We start from the raw sequence: 21,682 nt of genomic DNA, 5'->3' as shown, positions 1-21,682 counted from the left end.
TATTGCTGCACTTTTGTCACTTATTCCTCTTCAGAATCTATTGAACCTCAAGAAGACAAAAAGTATTTCAAACTACCTTTCATTCAAACATGTGGTATTGCACTCTCTCACTGTTTACTGCGTGGCTCATCATTCATTTATAGACCAGGAAAACTTTTTTTCAGTCAAAACCCCAACACATTGACATCACTCAGCCAAGTGTCATGACCTGTCGCTAAGTCCAGTAAGAACTGCTGTAAAAAAAAAAACTTTGTAAGCAACCCAAATGGCACCGTATTCCCTATGTAGTGCACTACTTTTGACCAGGGCCTGTAGAGAATAGGGTGACATTTGGGACATACCCAAACCTATCCCTCAACTCTATTTTTACCCCTTTTATGAATGGAACATCTGGAGATAAGAAACATTTTTAGATTATGTCTAAGGTAGACCTACTAGGTCTATGTCAAATGACCACAAACAATGGCAACAACTAACTGCACTCAAACACACTCAGACATTCCCAAGGAAATGTATTCATACATGTTAGCTGACATGGGAGTTCATAGCATTCATCTTACAGTATAAAGTAATTAGAAGCAGTTTCTACGACTGAACTATTCAATGAGGAAGTCACTACATGTTACTAAGCAGTTACTGTAATTGAAGGTAGGCAAATAAATATATTTTGGGATGAAAGCAAGAGAGATACACCTGACCGGACTTCAATAAATTTACATTACATTCTTTATTTTGTTCATTCGAGGGGATTGAGCAGATATACAGTCATTAACTGAAATGAATCAAATGAAATCATGCTATGACTTTTACATTCGACCTGAGCACTAAAACACAAACCTATAAAACACAACCAGACCATACACAAATACAGTAAGACGTTTTTCCATTGAATGCCTGATGTAGAATCTAATAGCTCATTCAGTTACAGTAGTTAGTGGGACAGTGCAGGTCAGGAAGGACATTTAGTCCAGCACGGTTGGGGTCAATTCCTTTTCAATTCAGCCAATGCAGGAAGTAAACCGAAATTCTAATTCTCCACAACACTACTCCATAAGAATAAAAATGGAATTGGAATTTCAGTTCAGTTCCTGAATTGACTGCATTGAAATTGAATTGACCCCAACCCCAGTATCCAGTTGAATCAAGAAACTTTGGCAGGTTGGTTGGTCAGTCATAGTTGACCTAACATTTTGGTTTACAGTGTATAGGCTACAGCTGAACATTCATAAGCAATAGCCTCATAAGCCAGCCATCTAGACGCTCCCTTAGTATAGGGCCTTGAGTTTTTCCACCACGCAGCCAGGAGAAACTCAGGGCCCTACAATGTCGTTGATGTCAGGCAGACACAGCTGCGTTATTGACACTATTAGAGCAGGTGCTTCCATTATTACTGCAGTGACACGCAACATCCACATGGGGGCAGTATGATCATTTTTACCCAATACATTACTGGGAGGTTATACATGTGGAGTGTGCGACTCAGTATGATCATGACACAATCAAACAGAATCTGAACTACAGCACTGAACAACTGTTCTTAGGCTAGGCTTGGGTTGTGGGAAGGCTCCCAGATGAAGTTTCCCCTAGGTACAGATCTAGGATCAGCTTACCCTCCCCAATCCTAACTATTAGTGGGGGAAATGTTAAACTGACCCAAGATCAGTGTCTAGGGGCAACTTCACCCTACTCTGGAAAGCTTATCCTATAGCAAAATACATGCCATCAGCTCATTCTAAACAAGAGAACTGATGTGAAATCTGTTGTTAGAGGCAAAGTGAGTGCAAGTGACTGGGGAACCAGTCGGTAACAGGGATAGTAGCAACAATGTTACACAAAACCAAGAGTACATTCACAACGCTAGATTTCTGGCAAGTCATTGAGCGTGTGTGGGAGTGTTTGTGTATTTAATTTTTTCAGTGTGTGTTTGTGTGTGTGTGTGTGCGCGAGCATGTATACCGTATGTATGTTTAAGGCGTTATCAGCAGGAGCAGCCACCCTTGTTGTCTGGGGGCGTGTCCTGTAGGCTGGGGCCCTTGTGATTGGCCAATGGGCTGGGCTCCCCATTCATGCTCTCGCTCATCTTCTCGCAGATGCGGTCGACGAGACACTCGAACACCTGCTTCACGTTGATGTTGTCTTTGGCACTGGCCTCGAAGAACTGGAACCCTGGAGAAAGAGGGAGGGAGGATGGAGAACAGGGAAACAAAGGATTACTAGAAGCAACAAACCTAGCAAAAGAGTGACTTGCATTTTGTTCTCTGTGAGAGATAGAGATATATATACAGTGGGGAAAAAAAGTATTTAGTCAGCCACCAATGGTGCATGTTCTCCCACTTAAAAAGATGAGAGAGGCCTGTAATTTTCATCATAGGTACACGTCAAATATGACAGACAAATTGAGAAAAAAAATTCCAGAAAATCACATTGTAGGATTTTTTATGAATTTATTTACAAATTATGGTGGAAAATAAGTATTTGGTCACCTACAAACAAGCAAGATTTCTGGCTCTCACAGACCTGTAACTTCTTCTTTAAGAGGCTCCTCTGTCCTCCACTCGTTACCTGTATTAATGGCACCTGTTTGAACTTGTTATCAGTATAAAAGACACCTGTCCACAACCTCAAACAGTCACACTCCAAACTCCACTATGGCCAAGACCAAAGAGCTGTCAAAGGACACCAGAAACAAAATTGTAGACCTGCACCAGGCTGGGAAGACTGAATCTGCAATAGGTAAGCAGCTTGGTTTGAAGAAATCAACTGTGGGAGCAATTATTAGGAAATGGAAGACATACAAGACCACTGATAATCTCCCTTGATCTGGGGCTCCACGCAAGATCTCACCCCGTGGGGTCAAAATGATCACAAGAACGGTGAGCAAAAATCCCAGAACCACACGGGGGGACCTAGTGAATGACCTGCAGAGAGCTGGGACCAAATTAACAAAGCCTACCATCAGTAACACACTACGCCAACAGGGACTCAAATCCTGCAGTGCCAGACGTGTCCCCCTGCTTAAGCCAGTAGATGTCCAGGCCCGTCTGAAGTTTGCTAGAGTGCATTTGGATGATCCAGAAGAGGATTGGGAGAATGTCATATGGTCAGATGAAACCAAAATATAACTTTTTGGTAAAAACTTAACTCGTCGTGTTTGGAGGACAAAGAATGCTGAGTTGCATCCAAAGAACACCATACCTACTGTGAAGCATGGGGGTGGAAACATCATGCTTTGGGGCTGTTTTTCTGCAAAGGGACCAGGACGACTGATCCGTGTAAAGAAAAGAATGAATGGGGTCATGTATCGTGAGATTTTGAGTGAAAACCTCCTTCCATCAGCAAGGGCATTGAAGATGAAACGTGGCTGGGTCTTTCAGCATGACAATGATCCCAAACACACCGCCCGGGCAACGAAGGAGTGGCTTCGTAAGAAGCATTTCAAGGTCCTGGAGTGGCCTAGCCAGTCTCCAGATCTCAACAGCCATAGAAAATCTTTGGAGGGAGTTGAAAGTCTGTGTTGCCCAGCGACAGCCCCAAAACATCACTGCTCTAGAGGAGATCTGCATGGAGGAATGGGCCAAAATACCAGCAACAGTGTGTGAAAACCTTGTGAAGACTTACAGAAAACGTTTGACCTGTGTCATTGACAATAAAGTGTGTATAACAAAGTATTGAGAAACTTTTGTTATTGACCAAATACTTATTTTCCACCATAATTTGCAAATAAATTCATAAAAAATCCTACAATGTGTTATTCTGGATTTTTTTTCTCATTTTGTCTGTCATAGTTGACGTGTACCTATGATGAAAATTACAGGCCTCTCTCATCTTTTTAAGTGGGAGAACTTGCACAATTGGTGGCTGACTAAATACTTTTTTTCCCCACTGTATATATATACACACACACACACACACACACACACTACCGTTCAAAAGTTTGGGGTCACTTAGAAATGTCCTTGTTTTCCATGAAAACATACATGAAATGATTTTGAATAGGAAATATGGCAAAATAAATAGGAAATGTAGTCACTGACAAGGTTAGAAATAATGATTTTTTATTGAAATAATAATTGTGTCCTTCAAACTTTGCTTTCGTCAAAGAATCCTCAATTTGCAGCAATTACAGCCTTGTAGACCTTTGGCATTCAGTTGTCAATTTGTTGAGGTAATCTGAAGAGATGTCACCCCATGCTTCCTGAAGCACCTCCCACAAATTGGATTGGCTTGATGGGCACTTCTTACGTACCATACGGTCAATCTGCTCCCACAAAGGCTCAATAGGGTTGAGATCCGGTGACTGTGCTGGCCACTCCATTATAGACAGAATACCAGCTGACTGCTTCTTCCCTAAATAGTTATTGCATAGTTTGGAGCTGTGCTTTGGGTCATTGTCCTGTTGTAGGAGGAAATTGGCTCCAATCAAGCGCAGTCCATAAAATGTTACAAAATTCCTTCATCAAGATCCCTTTTACCCTGTACAAATCTCCCACTTTACCACCACCAAAGCACCCCCAGACCATCACATTGCCTCCACCATGCTTGACAGATGGCATCAAGCACTCCTCCAGCATCTTTTCATTTGGTCTGCGTCTCACAAATGTTCTTCTTTGTGATCCGAACACATCAAACTTTGATTTGTTTGTCCATAACACTTTTTTCCAATCTTCCTCTGTCCAGTGTCTGTGTTCTTTTGCCCATCTTTATCTTTTCTTTTAATTGGCCAGTCTGAGATATGTATTTTTCTTTGCAACTCTGCCTAGAAAGTCAGCATCCCGGAGTCGCCTCTTCACTGTTGACGTTGAGACTGGTGTTTTGCGGGTACTATTTAATGAAGCTGCCAGTTGAGGGCCTGTGAGGCGTCTGTTTCTCAAACTAGACAATAATGTTTTTGTCAGTTGTGCAACGGGGCCTCCCACTCCTCTTTCTATTCTGGTTAGAGCCAGTTTGCGCCGTTCTGTGAAGGGAGTAGTACACAGCGTTGTACGAGATCTTCAGTTTCTTGGCAATTTCTCACATGGAATAGCCTTCATTTCTCAGAACAAGTATAGACTGCCGAGTTTCAGAAGAAAGTTATTTGTTTCTGTCCATTTTAAGCCTGTAATCGAACCCACAATTGCTGATTCTCCAGATACTCAACTAGTCTCAAGAAGGCCAGTTTTATTGCTTCTTTAAATCAGCACAACAGTTTTCAGCTGTGCTAACATAATTGCAAAAAGCTTTTAAAATGATAAACTTGGATTAGCAAACACAACGTGCCATTGGAACACAGGACTGATGGTTTCTGATAATGTACGCCTATGTAGATATTCCATTAAAAACAATACAATAGCCATTTACATCATTAACAATGTCTACACTGTATTTATAAGTGACCTAAAACTTTTGATACTGGGGTCACTTATAAATACAATGTAGACATTGTTAATGATGTAAATGGCTATTGTATTGTTTTTACATACACACACACTACCAGTCAAAAGTTTGGACACACCTACTCATTCAAGGGTTTTTCTTTATTTTTACATTGTAGAATAATAGTGAAGACATCAAAACAATGAAATAACACATATGGAATCATGTAGTAAACAAAAAAAAGTGTTAAACAAATCAAAATATATTTTATATTTGAGATTCTTCAAATAGCCACCCTTTGCCTTGATGACAGCTTTGCACCCTCTTGGCATTCTCTCAACCAGCTTCACCTGGAATGCTTTTCCAACAGTCTTGAAGGAGTTCCCACATATGCTGAGCACTTGTTGGCTGCCTTTCCTTTACTCTGCGGTCTGACTCATCCCAAACCATCTCAATTGGGTTGAGGTCAGGGGGTTGTGGAGGCCAGGTCATCTGATGCAGCACTCCATCACACCCTGGAGATGTGTTGGGTCATTGTCCTGTTGAAAAACAAATGATAGTCCCACTAAGCCCAAACCAGATGGGATGGCGTATCATTGCAGAATGCTGTGGTAGCCAAGCTGGTTAAGTGTGCCTTGAATTCTAAATAGATCACAGACAGTGTCACCACAAAGCATCCCCACACCATAACACCTCCTCCTCCATGCTTTACAGTGGGAAATACACATGCGGAGATCATCCGTTCACCCACACCGCGTCTCACAAAGACATGGCGGTTGGAACCAAAAATCTCTAATTTGGACTCCAGACCAAAGGACACATTTCCACCGGTCTAATGTCCATTGCTCGTGTTTCTTGGCCCAAGCAGGTCTCGTCTTCTTATTGGTGTCCTTTAGTAGTGGTTTCTTTGCAGCAATTCGACCATGAAGGCCTGATTCACACTGTCTCCTCTGAACAGTTGATGTAGAGATGTGTCTGTTACTTGAACTCTGTGAAGCATTTATTTGGGCTGCAATTTCTGAGGCTGGTAACTCTAATGAACTTATCCTCTGCAGCAGAGGTAACTCTGGGTCTTCCATTCCTGTGGCGGTCCTCATGAGAGCCAGTTTCATAATAGTGCTTGATGGTTTTTGCGACTGCACTTTAAGAAACTTTCAAAGTTCTTGAAATGTTCCGTATTGACTGACCTTCATGTCTTAAAGTAATGATGGACTGTCATTTCTCTTTGCTTATTTGAGCTGTTCTTGCCAAAATATGGACTTGGTCTTTTACCAAATAGGGCTATCTTCTGTATACCCCCCCTACCTTGTCACAACACAACTGATTGGCTCAAACGCATTAAGTCAATTCCACAAATTTTAAGAATGCACACCTGTTAATTGAAATGCATTCCAGATGACTACCTCATGAAGCTGGTTGAGAGAATGCCAAGAGTGTGCAAATGTGTCATCAAGGCAAAGGGTGGCTATTTGAAGAATCTCAAATATATTGTCATTTGTTTAACACTTTTTTGGTTACTACATGATTCCATGTGTTATTTCATAGTTTTGATGTCTTCATTATTATTCTACAATGTAGAAAATAGTCAAATTAAAGAAAAACCCTGGAATGAGTAGGTGTGTCCAAACTTTTGACTGGTACTGTATATATGTTTATTTTCTGGGTGTGTACTGTATATACAGTGGGGGAAAAAAGTATTTAGTCAGCCACCAATTGTGCAAGTTCTCCCACTTAAAAAGATGAGAGAGGCCTATAATTTTCATCATAGGTACACGTCAACTATGACAGACAAATTGAGAAGAAAAAAAATCCAGAAAATCGCATTGTAGGATTTTTTATGAATTTATTTGCAAATTATGGTGGAAAATAAGTATTTGGTCACCTACACACAAGCAAGATTTCTGGCTCTCACAGACCTGTAATTTCTTCTTTAAGAGGCTCCTCTGTCCTCCACTCGTTACCTGTATTAATGGCACCTGTTTGAACTTGTTATCAGTATAAAAGACACCTGTCCACAACCTCAAACAGTCACACTCCAAACTCCACTATGGCCAAGACCAAAGAGCTGTCAAACACCAGAAACAAAATTGTAGACCTGCACCAGGCTGGGAAGACTGAATCTGCAATAGGTAAGCAGCTTGGTTTGAAAAAATCAACTGTGGGAGCAATTATTAGGAAATGGAAGACCACTGATAATCTCCCTCGATCTGGGGCTCCACGCAAGATCTCACCCCGTGGGGTCAAAATGATCACAAGAATCCCAGAACCACACGGGGGGACCTAGTGAATGACCTGCAGAGAGCTGGGACCAAAGTAACAAAGCCTACCATCAGTAACACACTACGCCGCCAGGGACTCAAATCCTGCAGTGCCAGACGTGTCCCCCTGCTTAAGCCAGTACATGTCCAGGCCCGTCTGAAGTTTGCTAGAGTGCATTTGGATGATCCAGAAGAGGATTGGGAGAATGTCATATGGTCAGATGAAACCAAAATATAACTTTTTGGTAAAAACTCAACTCGTCGTGTTTGGAGGACAAAGAATGCTGAGTTGCATCCAAAGAACACCATACCTACTGTGAAGCATGGGGGTGGAAACATCATGCTTTGGGGCTGTTTTTCTGCAAAGGGACCAGGACGACTGATCCGTGTAAAGGAAAGAATGAATGGGGCCATGTATCGTGAGATTTTGAGTGAAAACCTCCTTCCATCAGCAAGGGCATTGAAGATGAAACGTGGCTGGGTCTTTCAGCATGACAATGATCCCAAACACACCGCCCGGGCAACGAAGGAGTGGCTTCGTAAGAAGCATTTCAAGGTCCTGGAGTGGCCTAGCCAGTCTCCTGATCTCAACCCCATAGAAAATCTTTGGAGGGAGTTGAAAGTCCGTGTTGCCCAGCGATAGCCCCAAAACATCACTGCTCTAGAGGAGATCTGCATGGAGGAATGGGCCAAAATACCAGCAACAGTGTGTGAAAACCTTGTGAAGACTTACAGAAAACGTTTGACCTGTGACATTGCCAACAAAGGGTATATAACAAAGTATTGAGAAACTTTTGTTATTGACCAAATACTTATTTTCCACCATCATTTGCAAATAAATTCATGAAAAAATCCTACAATGTGATTTTCTGGATTTTCTTTTCTCATTTTGTCTGTCATAGTTGACGTGTACCTATGATGAACATTACAGGCCTCTCATCTTTTTAAGTGGGAGAACTTGCACAATTGGTGGCTGACTAAATACTTTTTTTCCCCACTGTATGCCAATATTAGTCTGTCTTAAGGTTGCGAGACAGACAGACAGACAGGAGACGGACAGAGAAAGAGAAGAGTGTGTATTCCCTGCCACCCAGCTCTTCAGCCAGTCTCTGTCCGTCCTCAGAAAGAGAGAGGGAGCGAGAGACAGACAGGAGATGGACAGAGAAAGAGAAGAGTGTGTGTATTCCCTGCCACCCAGCTCTTCAGACAGTCTCTGTCCGTCCTCAGAAAGAGAGAGGGAGCGAGAGACAGACAGGAGACGGACAGAGAAAGAGAAGAGTGTGTGTATTCTCTCCCACCCAGCTCGTCAGCCAGTCTCTGTCCGTCCTCCGCTGGTACCAGCCTGTCGTCCTCCAGGTCAGCCTTGTTCCCCACCAGGATCACCTGGGCGTTGTCCCACGAGTACGTCTTGATCTGGGTCGCCCTGGGGACCGGACAACGACAATCAATATATGACTTTCATAACAATAGTATGCATCTGTTACTGTATTTAACCTCAGAGGTAACTAGTGTTGCAAAACCCTCGCATTCCAGCTGTTTCATGACTTAGCGAACACGATTTTCCAACAACAGGTAAATCGAATGGAGAAAGCTGAGCCCCGTGGGAGTACTGTACCCACCAGTCCTGCCCACGCACGCACGCATGCGCGCGCACACACACACCCACAGAGAAAGTTAGTGTGAATGTCTGTGCTGTGTCAAATGTAATTGAATAAACTTTATTGATCCTAAAAGGGGATATGACCCACCAGTCCTGCACGGCGTAGAATGAGTCCTGGTTGGTGATGTCATACATGAGCAGGAAGCCCATGGCTCCTCTGTAGTAGGCTGTGGTGATGGTCCTGTAACGCTCCTGGCCCGCCGTGTCCTGTCTCACACACACACACACACACAGTTGGTTGTTTTAAAGAGAGAGTTAGTACCATGTCGTCTATGCCCCACCTAAATAAATACACACAGCACAGCTTTTAAATGGACGCCTCCAGTTTCAAAACACAATAGGCTTATCCTTACTGCAGCAACAGACAGATGAGCCATGAGGGCTACTAGGCTAGCACACAGAAACACTGTCAACCAACATACTGTAGGTCCTGTAGCGATGGAGAATCACCTTCCCCAAAGAAATAGAATAACTTAAGGATTTAAAAATCACCCATTATGACCTTACCTCATTGACTTGAAATGGGGACACCCGTTCTAGTATTTCTATGGGGTTCACATTGCCCCAGCACAGCAAAAGCCATAAGGGCCACCATCATACAGACACATGAACAGCGCCGGAAGAAGATGGCTGCCGTTTTACAGCCCTCTAACCAATTGTACTACTATGTGTGTTTTTCCGCGTTATTTGTAATTTATTTTGTACATAATGTTTCTGCCATCGTCTCTTATAACCAAAGAGAGCTTCTGGATATCAGGACAGCGATTACTCACCTCGCGTTGGACGAAGACTTTTTCTTCAACGAGGCGTTCGCGAAGGATATTCTACAGACTCCCGACAAGGCCCAGATCCCCGTCATTCGCGTGAGGAAGAGACGGAGATATCGTGGACGCAGATCCGGGTGCCTTGTAAGGATCCGACGGCGAACGAGTAAACTGCCTCTCCCATCAATCCTATTAGCCAATGTTCAATCTTTTGAGAATAAAATTGACGATTTAAGATTACGGTTATCCTACCAACGGGACATTAAAAACTGTAATATCTTATGTTTCACGGAGTCGTGGCTGAACGACAACAATGACAACATTCAGCTAGCGGGCTATACGCTACATCGACAGGACAGAACTGCAGACTCTGGTAAGACAAAGGGTGGCGGTCTGTGTATATTTGTAAACAACAGCTGGTGCACAAAATCAAATACTAAGGAAGTCTCGAGGTTTTGCTCGCCTGAGGTAGAGTATCTTATGATAAGCTGTAGACCACACTATTTACCAAGAGAGTTTTCATCTATATTTTTCATAGCTGTCTATTTACCACCACAAACCAATGCTGGCATTAAGATTGCACTGAATGAGTTGTACAAGGCCATTAATCAACAGGAAAACGCTCATCCAGATGCAGCGCTCCTAGTAGCCGGGGACTTTAATGCAGGGAAACTTAAATCCGTTCTACCTCATTTCTACCAGCATGTTAAATGTGCAACCAGAGGGGAAAAAACTCTAGACCACCTTTACTCCACACACAAAGACGCATACAAAGCTCTCCCTCGCCCTCCATTTGGCAAATCTGACCATAACTCTATCCTCCTGATTCCTGCTTATAAGCAAAAACTGAAGCAGGAAGCACCAGTGATTCGGCTAATAAAAAAGTGGTCAGATGACGCAGATGCTAAGCTACAGGACTGTTTTGCTAGCACAGACTGGAACATGTTCCGGGATTCTTCAGACAGCATTGAGGAGTACACCACATCAGTCACTGGCTTCATCAATAAGTGCATCGATGATGTCGTCCCCACAGTGACCGTACGTACATACCCCAACCAGAAGCCATGGATTACAGGAAACATCCGCACTGAGCTAAAGGGTAGAGCTGCCGCTTTCAAGGAACGGGACTCTAACCCGGACGCTTATAAGAAATCCCGCTATGACCTCCGACGAACCATCAAACAGGCAAAGAGTCAATACAGGTCTAAGATTGAATCATACTACACTGGCTCTGACGCTCGTCGGATGTGGCAGGGCTTGAAAACTATTACAGACTACAAAGGGAAGCACAGCCGCGAGCTGCCCAGTGACACAAGCCTACCAGACGAGCTAAACCACTTCTATGCTCGCTCGAGGCAAGCAACACTGAAGCATGCACGAGAGCACCAGCTGTTCCGGACGACTATGTGATCACGCTCTCCGTAGCCGATGTGAGTAAGACTTTTAAGCAGGTCAACATTCACAAGGCCGCAGGGCCAGACGGATTACCAGGACGTGTACTCCGAGCATGTGCTGACCAACTGGCAAGTGTCTTCACTGACATTTTCAACATGTCCCTGACTGAGTCTGTAATACCAACATGTTTCAAGCAGACCACCATAGTCCCCGTGCCCAAGAACTCTAAGATAACCTGCCTAAATGACTACCGACCCGTAGCACTGACGTCTGTAGCCATGAAGTGCTTTGAAAGACTGGTCATGGCTCACATCAACAGCATAATCCCAGAAACCCTAGACCCACTCCAATTTGCATACCGCCCCAACAGATCCACAGATGATGCAATCTCTATCGCACTCCACACTGCCCTTTCCCACCTGGACAAGAGGAACACCTACGTGAGAATGCTATTCATTGACTACAGCTCAGCATTCAACACCATAGTGCCCTCTAAGCTCATCACTAAGCTAAGGATCCTGGGACTAAACACCTCCCTCTGCAACTGGATCCTGGACTTCCTGACGGGCCGCCCCCAGGTGGTAAGGGTAGGTAACAACACATCTGCCACACTGATCCTCAACACGGGGGGCCCCTCAGGGGTGCGTGCTCAGTCCCCTCCTGTACTCTCTGTTCACCCATGACTGCATGGCCAGGCACGACTCCAACACCATCATTAAGTTTGCCGACGACACAACAGTGGTAGGCCTGATCACCGACAACGATGAGACAGCCTATAGGGGAGGAGGTCAGAGATCTGGCCGTGTGGTGCCAGGACAACAACCTCTCCCTCAACGTGACCAAGACAAAGGAGATGATTGTGGACTACAGGAAAAAAAAGAGGACTGAGCACGCCCCCATTCTCATCGACGGGGCTGTAGTGGAACAGGTTGAGAGCTTCAAGTTCCTTGGTGTCCACATCACCAACGAACTATCATGGTCCAAACACACCAAGACAGTCGTGAAGAGGGCACGACAAAGCCTATTCCCCCTCAGGAGACTAAAAGATTTGGCATGGGTCCTCAGATCCTCAAAAAATTCTACAGCTGCACCATCGAGAGCATCCTGACTGGTTGCATCACCGCCTGGTATGGCAACTGCTTGGCCTCTGACCGCAAGGCACTACAGAGGGTAGTGCGTACGGCCCAGTACATCACTGGGGCAAAGCTCCCTGCCATCCAGGACCTCTATACCAGGCGGTGTCAGAGGAAGGCCCTCAAAATTGTCAAAGACTCCAGCCACCCTAGTCATAGACTGTTCTCTCTGCTACCGCACGGCAAGCGGTACCGGAGTGCCAAGTCTAGGTCCAAAAGACTTCTCAACAGCTTCTACCCCCAAGCCATAAGACTCCTGAACAGCTAATCATGGCTACCCGGACTATTTGCACTGCCCCCCCACCCCATCCTTTTTACGCTGCTGCTACTCTGTTAAGTATTTATGCATAGTCACTTTAACTCTACCCACATGTACATATTACCTCAACTACCTCAACTAGCCGGTGCCCCCGCACATTGACTATGCAACGGTACCCCCCTGTATATATAGCCTCCCTACTGTCACTTTATTTTACTGTATATATAGCCTCCCTACTGTCACTTTATTTTACTTCTGCTCTTTTTTTCTCAACACTTTTTTGTTGTTTTATTCTTACTTTTTTGTTTAAAATAAATGCACTGTTGGTTAAGGGCTGTAAGTAAGCATTTCACTGTAATGTCTGCACCTGTTGTATTCGGCGCATGTGGCCAATAAAATTTGATTTGATTTGATTTGATTTGACATGGTGTGAGTAGTGGAGGAGTATTAGGGGTTAACTGGTTAACTGTAGCCTACTCTGCTGCTGGGAAGAAGATAATTATTAACCCATAACTGCAGCAGAGCAGAGGGAAGTCCCTGCCAAGACAGCCCTCCTGTTTCCACACCCTATATGTACACCAGGATACAATGGCACTGATGCAGAATACTGTAAACCTGGTCTGACTAACATAACCTATAGGGCAAGGCGTTATTCCATCCTGAGCCGGTAAAACTCTGGGCCCTAGTTATAGTAGCAGTAACTAGGACCTGGAAGTTGTTCCTGGTCAGGTCAGGGAAACGGCTGGCACTAGCAATAACACCTCAACGAATAATCAATATTACAAATAAGCTAATGTGGATGGTTGATCTAGATAGCAACATGCGGGCGGCAGGTAGCGTAGTGGGTAAGAGCATTGTGCCAGTAACCGAAAGGTTGCTGGTTCTAATTCCCGAGCTGACTAGGTGAAAAATCTGTCGATGTGCCCTTAAGCAAGGCACTTAACCCTAATTGCTCCTGTAAGTCGCTCTTATCTAAATGACTAAAATGTAAATATCAGCGGTCATAAAGATATGACCAGTAGTTTAGTGTAGTGGTGAGAAAGCTACTGTGAGATAATCTTCTAGGCACCCTTTTCCCTACACCTACATAGTGCACTACTTTGTCATGATAATAGGGTGCTATTTGGGACGCAGCCTTAATCTTCTTCTTGTGAGAATCCCATCTGACAGACAGCAATACTGTAATAGACATGTATAGGGCGGCAAGTAGCCTAGCGGTCAAGAACGTTGGGCTAGTAAACGAAAGGTTGCTGGTTCGAATCCCTGAGCTGACTAGGTGAAAACCCTGTCGATGTCCCCTTGAGCAAGGCACTTAACCCTAGTTCCTCCTGTAAGTCGCTCGGGATAAGGGAGTCTGCTAAATGACTAAAATGTAAAACGTATTGGGTGTCAGATTGCACTGTAAGCAGAGACAGCAGCACAGCCTTCCGCATCTTTTGTCAAGGGATGATGTTCAACATCAAGTGAGGTTAACGTCGAGAGTGTATAGTCCAACCACAGTCTGTGTCCAAAATGGCACCCTATTCCCCATATAGTGCACTACTTGGGCCCTGGTCAAAAGTAGTGAATGAGGAAACAGGGTGCCATTTCAGATACCGTACATAATACAGTAAACAGGCAACATGTTTCAAGCAACTGTGGGCCCTTCTTTGATGTGTATAGTTGTTATTTCAGGACCCTTCTTTGACTTGTATAGCCGTTATTCAGGACCCTTCTTTGACTTGTATAGCCGTTATTCAGGACCCTTCTTTGACATGTATAGCTGTTATTTCAGGGCCCTTCTTTGACGTGTATAGCTGTTATTTAGGGCCCTTCTTTGAAGTGTATAGTGCTGTTATTTCAGTGGACAAACATCCTCCTCACTCAGCATACCATCATCAGCCTGCTGGAACATAAGGGGCAAAAATTCAGAGAATTAATGTTGTTTTAGCAAAAACTTCCTCTCCTTCCTCCCTTGTTTTGAGTAGGCTGGTAAAACAAGCCAGGCAAACATAGCAGACAAAAAGGCACAGTAACAAGCAAGAATGTGCACAAGGATGCTCACACACACTCCCTCAAGTTTTACACACCTTCCCTATAACCTTTGACCCCCTTGCTGCCAGCTCTTAGGAAACTGTTGGGGAAAAAACGTGTTTGACCAAATACAATGCTATTACTCTGTAAACAAATTAACAACATACTTTCAGCATGCTTATATAGAGAAGGGCACTCAACACGTACTGCACTGACACAAATGACTGATGATTGGTTGAAAAAAATTGATAATAAGATGATTGTGGGAGCTGTACTGTTTTCAGCGCAGCCTTTGATATTATTGACCATAACCTGTTGTTGAGAAAACGTATGTGTTATGGCTTTTCAACCTCAACTCTGAATACTCAACTCTGAATACACGATAAGGTAATCCATCTAATAGAACTGGAAGTTTCTCTAATGTCAAACATGTCAAGTGTGGTGTACTGTAGGGCAGCTCTCTAGGCCCTCTACTCTTTTCTATTTTTACCAATGACCTGCCACTGGCAATTAACAAAGCATGTGTGTCCATGTATGCTGATGATAGACCTCAGTTGAATCTGGTAATGAATGGTGTGGCTTTTGAACAAGTTGAGGAGACAAAATTACTTGGTGTTACCTTAGATTGTAAACTGTCATGGTCAAAACATATAGATTCAATGGCTGTAAAGATATGGAGATGTCTGTCCGTAATAAAGAGATGTTCTACTTTTTTGACACCACACAAAGCAAATCCTGCAAGCTCTAGTTTTATCTTATCTTGATAATTGTCCAGTCATATGGTCAAGTGCTGCAAAGAAAGTTAAGCTGCAGCTGGCCCAGAACAGAGCGGCACGTCTTGCTCTTCATTGTAATCAGATGGCTAATATTAATACTATGCATGTCAGTCTCTCTTGGCTAAGAGTTGAGGAAAGACTGATTGCTTCACTTCTTGTTTTTATAAGAAACAATGTGTTGGAAATTCCTAATTGTTTGCCTAGTCAATTTACACACACCACTGACACACACACTTACCCCACCAGACATGCCACCAGGGGTCTTTTCACAGTCCCACGGTCCATAATAAATTCAAGGAAACGTACAGTATTATACAAAGCCATGAGTGCATGGAACTCCCATCTGACATAGCGCAAACCTGGTTTCAAAAAACAAATAAAGCAACACCTCACGGCACAACGACTCTCCCCCACATGACCTACTTGTTGTGTGTATGTACTGACATGTATGTGTAACTGATAGAGGCACACACACGCACACTACATGTAAAGTATTGTCTGTAATGTCTTTTTCCCAGTAAGACTAGCTGTCCACCATTGGCGTCGGCTAATGGGGATCCTAATAAATCTAAATCAAACCCACTTCTTACCCAGATCTGTAGCTTGACCCTCTTATCGTTGCGGTAGACCGTCTTGACCTTGAAGTCGATGCCCACGGTGGAGACGAAGGCCGAAGTAAAGGAGTCGTCAGCGTAGCGGAAGAGTAAGCTGGTCTTCCCAACGCTGCTGTTGCCGATGATCAGCAGCTTGAACATGTAGTCAAAGTTCTGGTCCGCGGCATCCTTCTGGGCCTGGGTCTGCTGCTGGCTGGCACCGGGGTCGCTCGCCAGCGCCATCTAGAGGAGCGGAGGGGAGGAAAGAGTTGAAGCAGTGCAACTCCTAGTCCAGGGGTGCGTTCAGTACGACAGAACTGTGTGTAACGTTTAATTCCACAGAAACGGTACTGTACCGAACGACCAGCTAAAATAACGTTGTGATTATGGTGGCCCAGAGGTCGATTGAGTTTTGCAATTTCAAATGGTCATACCCATATTGTTCAGCCCACACCATAGGGCCAAACCTCGCCCACATCCTTTATGAAACTATTCAATATTTGGTCAGTCATTGGACCTGACTATGTGATGATCAGGGTGAATTTATGACAATGTTGTGAGTCAGCAGGTTTCCTCCATAACTCTCGCTCGCCCTCTGTTTTCCTGTATCATGAATAAAAGCCAGAGTATCCTGTCCACTCCCTCCATCCCTCACTCTCCTCCATCCCTTTCCTCCCCCATCCCTCTCTTCACTATAGTCCTGCAGCATGAATAAAAAGCCTGGGGTAATTCCACATTAACGGAATTGCACTGAGACAGATTTCTCACTTAAAATGTATGCCAAACAAAAACCATTGATTTCAAAGTTTAACAAACCATAAAGCTCTATGCACAATGACTACTTTTAACAATAGAACACTGAATATTTTACAAAAACATATTTACTGGAAGAACTGTGCAGATGCAAAATTTGGTAACAGAATTTCGGTAAAATCTCCCTCAGTTTATGTGTCCACGTTTTCCTAAATATCTGCTCTGAATTAAGATTCAATAATGTCTGCAGAAAGAATGGTTTTTGAACTACAGTAAGTGAAGTCTATTTACACCAGGTAACGGAATTGCAGTAATGGAATTTCATCATGGGTCTCTGATCTGTACTACACAGAAATGCATAATCATGGATATGAACGTCATTCTCTTCATGGTGATGTATCCTAGGTATAAATATGCAATATCCTCCTTGGGTATTATTCTACACACTGGCTATTATTTTAATGAGCTCTATACCCAAACAAGACCAAATTTGGTTGGTCCGGACCAAATTGGAACCAATCATAGACATCTATGTTTCACAAGTTTGGACATCAAAGTAAAGCACAGTAGAGTACAGTACAGCACACCAGTAGAGTAGAGATCAGTACAGTAAAGTATAGTTCAGTACACTACAGCAGAGTAGAGTTCAGTACTGTTCAGTAATGTAGAGTATAGTTCAGTACAGTAGAGTTCAGAGCAGTACAGCAGAGTACAGTACATTAGGGTACTCAACTCTAGTCTGCTCTACTGTACAATACCCTACTTTTCTTTACTGTATACTGTGCAAACTTGTGAACCCAACTGTAGTTTGTGAATACTATGATTTCCCATTGTAGCTATTTCGATTTGGTAATGGAATTGAGTTTTACCAACAAAATTGATATCAGTAAAAACCCTAATTGATCGGTCTACCTTCACTTCTTACTTTTGTGAACTTTCATTATCCTCCCTCCTCATGAGGGAGAGAAATTAGAAAATATCTTAAAGATATGTGGGTTTTTGGTAACGGAATTAAGGCAAAGGGCAATGTTTCTTAAACTTACAGAGTTTACAAAACGAAATATACTCTGAACAAAAATATAAAATGCAACATGTAAAGTGTTGGTCCCATGTTTCATGAGCTGAAATAAAAGATCCCAGAAATTGTTAATACGCACAAAATGCTTATTTCTCTCAAATGTTGTGCACAAATTTGTTTACATCCCTGTTAGTGAGCATGTCTCCTTTGCCAAGATAATCCATCCACGTGACAGGTGTGGCATATCAAGAAGCTGATTAAACAGCATGATCATTACATAGGTGCACCTTGTGCTGGGGGACAATAAAAGGCCACTAAAATGTGCAGTGTTGTCACACAACACAATGCCACAGATGTCTAAGGTTTTGAGGGAGCGTGCAATTGGCATGCTGACTGCAGGAATGTCCACCAGATGTGTTGCCAGAGAATTGAATGTTCATTTCTCTACCATAAGCCACTTTGAACTTAGTTTTAGAGGATTTGTCAGTACGTCCAACCGGCCTTACAACCGCAGACCACATGTATAGCGTTGTGTGGGCGAGCGGTTTGCTGATGTCAACGTTGTGAACAGAGTGCCGCATGGTGGCAGTGGGGTTATGGTATTGGCAGGCATAAGCTATGGACAATGAACACAATTGCATTTTATTGATGGCAATTTGAATGCACAGAAATACCGTGAAGAGATCCTGAAGCCCATTGTCGTGCCATTCATAAAAGGTTGAAGCTCATTTACTGCATTTTAAAAACGCTATTTGGAGAACAGCAAAAACAAGCAAAAATGACCTCAGCCATTATCACATTGGTTACTGTAGCTTCATTCACCACAATCGATCTACAAACACATAGCCTATTAGCTATACAATTAGCTGCTGCACATTAACTCAGCACCGGGATTAAAAACTATAATTTATTACATACTGAGGGATCTGTTAGCAAAAAAAGTATTTTATTAACAAAAGGTAAACAAATAAGTTTGCTTTACAGAACCATCTTTTTTGTGCAGTTTTATAGAACATTTCCTGCAATGCTAAACATTCTGCCATGGGGTAGGGAGACATTTTTGCAGTTTTAAAGCTACATTTCATGCAATTCTACAATAACCTTCTTTGCCATGACTTATGCCAGGTTAATATGATATCTGAGTGAAAGTGACAAAATCAATGGGTGCCCCTTGGAGGTCAGGACCCCCTGGGCACGTGCCCAGCGTGCCCGGTCGTAATTCGGCCATGATTACTACAAGTTTAGATAGCTGGCTAGACTAACTACACTAATCGAATCTGTTTGACTAACATGGGCTAATTGAGTGACTGTCAGTGAGTGGAAAAAGTTAATCTGCTGCAACCAAGTTTTGAAATTGCACCTTTTATATTCTACTATTCTAACACTCAACAGTAAGTTGAGACTCTGACTGAGTTCCAATGGTTTAAAAATAAATAAAGATCTGAACCTCGGTGTCCTCATATGTAGCTACGACCCTGTATATGCCTCAATTTCTAAAAAAATATAGACTTTGGTTTGACACCCATTTTGACATGCTCCTATGAACTTCACATATTGGTGCTCATTGGTCCTTTTACATGGAAAGGACCCCAGAATGTCCACTCTTCCTTCATCCCTCTCTCCCCTGGCCTGCAGCATATGAGCGACGCTGAGCCGAGCAGTGCTCTTTGCCTGATTAAGACCGTTTCCTTGGCGACAAGCTCAGCACAAACCATCCAGGGCCATAAAAGAGGGACTGGCAAATACAAACTAAGCAGAACAGAGACTCAACACACACAATGAATACAGTAACACGACTAGAAGACACCAGAGCGTGCTGCTGTTGCCAAAATAGCACTCAATTCTGACTGCATTTATGTTGGCATCCATTTTTGCGGTCTTTATGAGGAGAATTGCCCCATATCAATGCATTCAATTTCAATGTAGGCCCTTTTATCAATCATAAAACCATACAGGTATATTACCCTCCTTCCAAAAATGGACATATTCAAAAGCAAAGATACTACACATGATGAGTGATCCATTGCCCTTTAAAAAGGAGGTAATTACATATTCAACTGGTAACAGTTGCCAACATTACAAGTATATTTGGAGATGTTACAACCTGAGGCTGGAAATGTTGTTCTCTCTGACAAGGTCTAGGTGACCGTGACCCAGAGGAAGAGGGACTTGAGCTCACAGTGGTGGTGGAAGGCATCAGGACATGATTCAACATTCCACTCACTGTACATAGTGGGCATATCTGAAATACTACTTCCCCTAGAGTCTACAGTGCATTACTTTTGATCAGAAACACATAGCTGGTGTGTGTGTGTGTGTGTGTGTGTGTGTGTGTGTGTGTGTGTGTGTGTGTGTGTGTGTGTGTGTGTGTGTGTGTGTGTGTGTGTGTGTGTGTGTGTGTTGATGGAAAAGGTAAATGAGGTCACCTGTTTGAGGTGATGATGGGTGGGACGCTTTTAATTCCTCCCAACAGGATATGACGACCCAACCAATTTATGGTGGTGTCCCGAATGGCACCCTATTCCAAGTGGTGCACTAGCGAGTGCCATTTGGGATGCCAACATTACACTCTCATTCATGTATGGCCAATAGACTATAGGTCTAACATACAAATGTAAACCGTTGAACTGCCTGCTCAAAAAGTAAGCAGTAAAGGGATAAATTCCCAATTCAAGTTGCCCAACAGCCTTCGTTCTTTTTTATTTACAGTTGACGGTAATAGATCTGTACACATAGGCCTAGTCTACTCTACTTTGACATAGTAGGCATAATAACCATACAAAATAATGAGAAAACTGGTTGTAGGCACTTGCTGAAAGCTTTTTACATAGAGAAACTCGAGGCAGAACGCAACAGCTGTCCCAAAACCACACGAGCAGTCCTCGTCTAAGCTGACTGTAGCCTTTTGCAAGAAATATATTAAAAACACCCATAACTTTGGTTTTGACACTCATGAAAGTCAACGTTCAGAGAAGCATCTCTGGGCTTCCATATGGCCAATATTTAATTTATTTACATCATGTCAAATAAGAAAAGAACCTATGGAAAAGAACCAAACACAAAACCCCATAAGAAATGCTCCTGAAAATACTGTCGGTTTCTTTTTCATTACCTAAAATCCAGTGTGTGAATCCTTTTTTTCGTCCACTCCCTCCTCCCGTTCCAACTCGATGTCTATTTATTTTCTCTCGCCTAATGTAAGGTACTCCCGGATCTCATGCTCGCTCCTCCGTTGATTTTGCGATATGGAAGGCTGCGGAAGTTTCCCAATTTTAATCCGGTGTCACCGACAGACCGACTGACGGAACGTCGATGAATCCACGTTCACACAACCTCTAAACATACAAACTCTGTAAGTAGTGTTGCCCGTTTGCTTAACTCCAAAGGTAGTCAACGAGTGCGGTGCGCGTTGCAACGTTGTTGCTTTTTGATGTATTGTTAGTTTTTCTCTCTCATTCAACTAAGTTACATTGTTACAGTTCAGGGGAAACGTATAGTCAACCAGGCAAACAAATACAAGTTAGCTATTCTCCATCTTTTTCTCTAAGAGAGTTACTCAAATAATGTAGGCCTACATTGCTAAATATTAAATTGATAGAGATCAGAATTCATACAAGGAACAGCTTAGTTAGAAGAAAACCCAATCAGCGTTAGTATCAGCGATAGTGTGCTATGTAGGCATATGAGTAGGGTTTCAAAATTCCAGTG

General features: G+C 43.2%; 1 protein-coding gene and 1 long non-coding RNA gene across 2 annotated transcripts in view; one reads left to right on the top strand and one right to left on the bottom strand.

Moving 5' to 3' along the window:
• Positions 1 to 708: 708 nt before the first annotated feature.
• LOC121554018 (ras-related protein Rab-3D) lies at positions 709 to 21,293 on the bottom strand. The gene is made up of 5 exons (XM_041867458.2): positions 21,087 to 21,293; positions 16,201 to 16,446; positions 9,359 to 9,477; positions 8,909 to 9,033; positions 709 to 2,166 (listed from the first exon to the last, which is right to left on the bottom strand). The coding sequence occupies exons 2-5, from the start codon at positions 16,444 to 16,446 to the stop codon at positions 1,979 to 1,981; spliced, it is 678 nt and encodes a 225-aa protein (XP_041723392.1). The 5' UTR covers positions 21,087 to 21,293; the 3' UTR covers positions 709 to 1,978.
• Positions 8,570 to 21,682, top strand: part of LOC121554020 — a 31,115-nt gene continuing 18,002 nt past the window's right edge. The window contains exon 1 of the long non-coding RNA XR_005997610.2: positions 8,570 to 8,609. This is a non-coding gene — a long non-coding RNA (uncharacterized LOC121554020). The remainder of the gene's footprint in view (positions 8,610 to 21,682) is intronic.

Source organism: Coregonus clupeaformis, chromosome 20 (genome assembly GCF_020615455.1).
Source record: "Coregonus clupeaformis isolate EN_2021a chromosome 20, ASM2061545v1, whole genome shotgun sequence".
Classification (NCBI taxonomy): Eukaryota; Metazoa; Chordata; class Actinopteri; order Salmoniformes; family Salmonidae; genus Coregonus; species Coregonus clupeaformis.
This window is presented reverse-complemented; position numbering and strand designations above follow the sequence as displayed.